The sequence below is a fragment of the Amia ocellicauda genome, chromosome 6, assembly GCF_036373705.1.
Source record: "Amia ocellicauda isolate fAmiCal2 chromosome 6, fAmiCal2.hap1, whole genome shotgun sequence".
Taxonomy (NCBI): Eukaryota; Metazoa; Chordata; class Actinopteri; order Amiiformes; family Amiidae; genus Amia; species Amia ocellicauda.
This window is the reverse complement of record NC_089855.1, coordinates 46415259-46422056: the sequence shown is the minus strand read 5'-3', so window position 1 is coordinate 46422056 and position 6798 is coordinate 46415259. Positions and strand designations below refer to the sequence as shown.

The 6798-nt window shown below is 42.0% G+C and overlaps 1 protein-coding gene across 1 annotated transcript; it reads left to right on the top strand.

The window, feature by feature from the left end:
- The first annotated feature begins 3087 nt into the window (after window positions 1-3087).
- On the top strand, window positions 3088-4629 carry LOC136751888 (GTPase IMAP family member 7-like). Its single transcript, XM_066707640.1, has 2 exons — window positions 3088-3137; window positions 4038-4629. The coding sequence occupies exons 1-2, from the start codon at window positions 3088-3090 to the stop codon at window positions 4627-4629; spliced, it is 642 nt and encodes a 213-aa protein (XP_066563737.1).
- Window positions 4630-6798: the final 2169 nt, after the last annotated feature.

Sequence of the window (6798 nt, the reverse complement as noted above, 5' to 3'; positions counted from 1 at the left end):
GCTTCACAAATGCTTTGCTGCATACCTCGGTTGTAACGAGTGGTTATTTCAGTCAAAGTTGCTCTTCTATCAGCTTGAATCAGTCGGCCCATTCTCCTCTGACCTCTAGCATCAACAAGGCATTTTCGCCCACAGGACTGCCGCATACTGGATGTTTTTCCCTTTTCACACCATTCTTTGTAAACCCTAGAAATGGTTGTGCGTGAAAATCCCAGTAACTGAGCAGATTGTGAAATACTCAGACCGGCCCGTCTGGCACCAACAACCATGCCACGCTCAAAATTGCTTAAATCACCTTTCTTTCCCATTCAGACATTCAGTTTGGAGTTCAGGAGATTGTCTTGACCAGGACCACACCCCTAAATGCATTGAAGCAACTGCCATGTGATTGGTTGGTTAGATAATTGCATTAATGAGAAATTGAACAGGTGTTCCTAATAATCCTTTAGGTGAGTGTAAATGCAGTAACACTTCCTGTTGGCCAACCTTCAACCTTCAAAGCAAACTGTGACTAAATAGATAAATACCAGTTATAATAGACATGCATTCACAATACTTACAAACATTGGTGAAATACAGTGCCTGTAATTAATGAGTTTCCATACAAGTGGGTCAGTCCGTAAACTTGAAGAAAGAGCTGTTTCAAGTGTGACCTCGTCCCATTTGCATTAACTCCGTGAGTACTGTGTTATGCTATTTTCTATATATGGTTGTAAGTGCTGTTTTACTAATATGTTGCTGGAATACGTTAATGAAAAATCTGTCCTGAGTAATATTTTGAATACATGAGTGACTATTTTGTTTAAATTATGATTAACAATCACATGGTTGTCTTTATGTTAATTTAATTTGATAATGTACATTCCCGTCACTAGGGCAGTGTTATGGTTACTTGTAAATGAATAGCAAAATTAGAAAATATGCGTACCAGACTTGTGGTGAGCTTGTGTAGGATAGTTTTGTATTGTTTTTTCACAGTGCATGTCTGCCGCTGGGAGTCTGACCTGAAATAGTCGGTTCAGTGGACATGTATTATTGTTTTTCAATGCTTCTTTCTTTCCCAAAACTGAAACACTATGATTATTTTATTGCAGCTGGTTGCTGATGCTTGTGAGGGGGCTGACATGTTTGTGCTTTTCATTTCGTACTCGTCGGACAACAAAATCACTCCATGGGCAATGTCCACTTAGACACAGTGCCGACCAAGAACAGCAGCTGTTGGACCAGCCGATGACCAGACAACGCCTGTCACACAACTGGGGGTCTTCTGTGGGCTGGAGCCGACCATGGTGACTGTTATATCTTTTAATGTGTTAAGGGTGTAGAAATGCGTAATTTGACTTGGTCATTTAGAATTGGGATGGGGAGGGTTGTTAAATGATTTTCCATCCTTATTAGGTTCACCTCTTGATTTCACACCAGTGTGAATCAGTGCTGGATCTTTCTCCATTGAATAAGGTGCTCAAGTCAAGTGTGATGTCAAACAAACACCACATTACGGGCGGGACGGTTCAGATAAATGTTGAGTTCATGAGTGGGAAGAGATTGTGTTGGTGTACATGTGGATGCAGGGTTACCAATGACAGTAACACGTGAGGTGCTGAGTAAACTGGTTGGGAGCGCATGTGTTGTCGTCAGGGTTGGGCTGCATAGCAGACCCTCAATTATTTGAGTCAGGCCCTGAACCCATCTCAGATATTCTGCAGCAACACTTGAGAGATGCCACTAGCTGACTTTTACTCCACACAGTCCAAACGGGTCGATAAGCCTTTTGATTACTGGATTGGGCTCAATTAAGCTGTTTAAGTTGCTGAGGAATGTTTGAAGAAGCAAAACAAAAAGATCCACGACCCCTCTTTGGAAGTTACTGTTATGTTTGTATGACACTGCCCTGATTCTAGCTTTCAAAAGTAAACCTCCGCATAGATGGAGTGCTGGGGAAGTACAGAAGAGACTGGATGAGTATCAGAGGGCACATAAACTGTTGAGATTTCAGTCCCTTAAACAATACAGCTACATTAAAATCACCTGTACACGATACGTTTAACTTGTTGTGAAATGTGGAGAGTTGAGAGTGGTTGCTTGGTCCTGTGATAATGGTGGGCTTGGGGCAGGGTAAAATGCTTGTGTTACAAGAGGTGCTGGGAGGGGTGAATGGTGTTGCCTATTAATTGGTGTTATTTATTATGTTTATTTTATTACGGAGTTTGTGGGTTTTTATTTTCACTCGTCATTACTTTTGGATTTGTTATATTACTTGTTCATTTTCACTTGATTTGCTTTGCGTTTTTTCACTTAATTGTTTTCATTTAAAGGCAATATTCTCACCAACTGCAGACACCAATTAAGGACACACCCATCTGATTGGGCGGTGTCCCCCACTCCTTTACTTAGCACAACTGTTTTCATTCATCTCCTGACCCCTACTGAAGAGCACCTGCTTTAAAAAGAGTGCAGAGAGCAGGAAGAGGCAGACCTGGGACTGAGAAGGAAGGAAGGAAGGAAGGAAGGAAGGAAGGAAGGAAGGAAGGAAGGAAGGAAGGAAGGAAGGAAGGAAGGAAGGAAGGAAGGAAGGAAGGAAGGAAGGAAGGAAGGAAGGAAGGAAGGAAGGAAGGAAGGAAGGAAGGAAGGAAGGAAGGAAGGAAGGAAGGAAGGAAGGAGGAGGAGGAGGAGGAGGACAGCACTGTAGGGGAGCCAGGCAGGAGGGTGTGTGACAATGGGGAACAAGACTTGAAGACAGCCTTGAGGAACAGAGGAAGCTGCAGATGGGAACATCATATCATGGCAGGATAAGTACTCTGATGTCTTATGGGAAAACTCTCCTTGGTTTTGAATGAGTTTTGGCTGATGATTGCTGTGCCCCTTCCTGGGTCCTGGCTGCCTCTGTGTAACATGTGGGGTATCCTGAACAGAAAAGGAAAGTTAATTTTGAGGAAGAGATACCGGACTGATTTTCCTATTTTTCCTCCTTACCTGACAGGGCTGGTAGAGACGGTGTGTTTCCCCCGGTGGTCAGCCGGGCCTGAGATGGAAAGCAGTGCACCTGTGGAGAGACACGCTGGGGAAAAGGATAGCGGAGGGGCGTGAATGGGGAAAATAACCACTGTAGCTGTGGAGGAGGACAGAGGCACAGCAGAGACACTCAGACACACAGTGAGAGACCGGACAGTGTGAGGCTGAGGAGGAGGACAGAGGACAGGAAATCATTTAACAGCATTGATGTACAGGTTCATATGATGTTAATGACAATGCTGATGACAATTATACAATGCCTGTGCAGGACAGTAGGGAATCGGATTTTGGATAATACTGTACATCACCCATGACTTGACCTCGGTTATTCCCATATGATCTGTGACTCCACCTGCCTCATTTCAAATATTGAAGCCAAGTGGCCATGCAGGCTCTGTGCATGACTCAAGAATATTCAGAGTCTACATTGTCTCAGAGATTAGAGGAAGGTGTAGGAAATAATCTTATTTGTCAGAAATCATTGCTTTAATATTTGATATATAGTGATCTAAAAGTGTTAATCTCATAGGTCGATAGGATAATTTTCTGTTAATTTGGCAAGTAAACCATTTATATCAGATGGATTAATTAGTACAGCATAATACTAAAGTATTGAATGTTTAAAAAAGAACAATGTCAATATATGACAAAACAATAGAGAGATCAGCTAATGATTCTGATGCAGCAAACTCTCTGTCCATGTTATATTCCATTACTACAGGCAAGCAGATTTAAATTGGATCTGTGTGAAATTATATTGGGGAAAATGCAGCCCATGTATTAAAAAAACACACATTTAAAATGAAGTGAGTCTTGCCATGATTCCTCTCTGAACAAATTTAGCTGCACAAATGTCTTTATATTCCTCAACACTTTCTATTGCTCAGTCAGGCTGACACAAAGTGTTCTGACCTGGGGGTGACCTGGGGAATTCAGCTCAGTTGTAATACAATGTGTAACAGTCCAGCTGTGCTCATGCTCACAGTACTGTCTCAGGCAGTGACATTCACATGCTGTTTTACAGTGTCTGCAGATGAGATCAGGATCCTGCTGCTGGGGAAGACTGGAGTGGGAAAGAACGCAGCAGGAAACACCATCCTGGGGAGAAGGGTGTTTAAAGCTCAGCTCTCCTCCTCGTCAGTGACTCGGCACTGTGAGAAGCAGTGTGGTGAGGTGGCTGGGAGACGTGATGCTGTGATCGACACTCCAGGCCTGTTTGACACAAAGCGCTCTAATGAGGAGATCATTCATGAGATCCTGTCCTGTGTCTCTCTGACCTCCCTGGGGCCCCATGTGTTCCTGGTGGTGCTCATGGTGGGGAGATTCACTCAGGAGAAGAGAGACACAGTGAAGCTGATCCAGGAGACCTTTGGAGAAAGAGCCTCTGAATACACCATGGTGCTGTTCACACGGGACGACGACTTGGAGGGTCAATCTGTAAATGATTATATTAGAAACTGTGAAAAGAATCTCCAGAACTTTATCCAGACCTGTGGCGTCCGGTACCACGTCTTCAACAACAGAGACACAAACAATCAGACTCAGGTCTCAGAGCTGCTGGAGAAGATCGAGCACATGGTGCTGATGAACAAAGGCTGCTTCACCAACGACCTGTAACCACAGGCTGAGAGAGCCATCAGAGAGGAGCAGAGGAAGATCCCGAGGGAGAGAGAGGGAGAAATAAGGAGAAAGGAGGAGGAACTGCAGAAGAGATACCAGGTTGAATAACTGGAGAGAGAGAGAGGAGGGAGTTCAGGTGACAAGAGCAGAGACGAGCCAGAGAACAAGCAGAGAGAAATAAATCCTTGAGAAGAGAGAAAGTTGCAACATCCAGTGAGAGACAGAGGCACAGCAGCACACAGGGAGTGATCAGACCTGCCTGCTCTAAAATTCAGATTCCATGTTGTTAAATTCAACTCCATTGCTTATGTTAAAACCTACTGAAGATTTTATTTAATTAGCCAACAGTAACACCTAGAGTTCAGTGATGAAAAGTGCACCCTGGAGAGGCTCAGCTGAGTTTGATACAGCAGGTTATGTACAGCTCTGGACAAAATAAGAGACCACTCCAAGATCAGCAATCAATATTAAGTCTCTTATTTTTTTACAGAGCTGTAGATTGAGAGAGACAGGTAAGAAAGAAAGGACATTAAAATGACTGAATAAGAATCTCTGGGTGTGAGTCTCTGAGCTGCAATATGTGGACATGCTTCAACAACAAATATATGGCAAGCTGTTGTGACATTTAATCCATAATTGCGGATATCAATAATACAATTGGTGATCTCAGCAATTCATGGTACGCTGTTGTGACATTTAATCCTTAACCAGATGTTAATTGGTATGCATTTTTGATATCAAGAATACAATTGCTGAAATCAAGAATTAACCTGCCAATTGTTGATATCAGCAATTGCATTGTGGATATCAGAAATTGAATTCTTGATATCAAAAATGCATACTAACTAGCATACGGTTTCTACTGCTTTCCTTGTTATAGTTACTCCTCTTCTTCGGAAAAGACCCCAGTAGATGTGAATAACTCCGTTCTCAGACTGGCATCCTCTCATTGTTAATGTCTAACACTGCCCTGCTCACTGCTGAACAACCTCAGCGGTATTGCCATTCTCTACTGGCATTTTGCCTGTTTGTGCGTTTCTCTGTGATAGTTTGTAGAAACAAAGATCACACAGACGCACTTCTGAAAGCCTTAGAACAGGGGTGGGGAACCTCTCCTATTAAGGGCCATTTGAGTGTTCACAAATGTATTCACGGGCCACAACCTTAATTAATACACCTATCAAAACATGAATACAGATGAAACTTACATTCTAATGCAAGAACAAATCACTTTTTCTAAATGCACACACTGCAGTCAAAACATGAATAACTATATAGCTTACAATAAGCAAAAAGCTCAAAACGGCATAGATAATGAAACAAATATAAACGTAAATATTGGAATGATGCTCAAAAGTAAAAAAAAAAACCCTTTATATTGCATTTTTCAGAACATAATTGTACACTAAATTAAACATTTTCAACACTGTTTGAACTTTGTTTTCAACATACAAAGCTACAGTGAATAAAATCAGTGTATTTCAATAAACTATACATTTAGCTTGCACACCTGACAGCTCGTACAGTCACACAGGACACGTTTCTGCACTTTCCCTGCATGAGCTCGTACCTCACACTGCATTTTGACAGCCTCTCCAGGTGAACACTTTTACTGCACGAATATACAGCATGTCCATTAATCATTATTGTGCTGGATGTGCTGCGCTATTGCTCTCTGTACTGTGCAGTAGCATCGCGTATTGATCAGTGGAGTAAAAGCACTCGGTGCCATTTGGACCTGGTGTATCACTCGCAGTGTTTTCACAGCACTGGCACAAACCCACCACTGATCTGTCATTGCCAGTGTCACTGATCCCCTGAATCAGTCATGTTCATATACACGGCACGTCCAAAACCAGCTCTCTTCAGTCTCCGTTTCCAATCCATGTAATCACTGTATCAGCTCAATCTGACTGCAGCTGTAAGAAAACACCTGTAATGCTGTACAATGCGTGTGTTTCTATGGGGCTGTAAAACAGCGCACACTTTTTTTCGGGTGTCTTTTTTCACTTAAACTGTGTTTTTTTCCACATTTATAAATATTTCGTAAACGCTTTAGTTATCCTTTCATTAAATATCGAACTAAAACCTAAATCTCTGAGTCACAAAATAAATATATAGTTTTAAAATAAATATTTAGTTTAAATATAAATCTTAAATATAAAT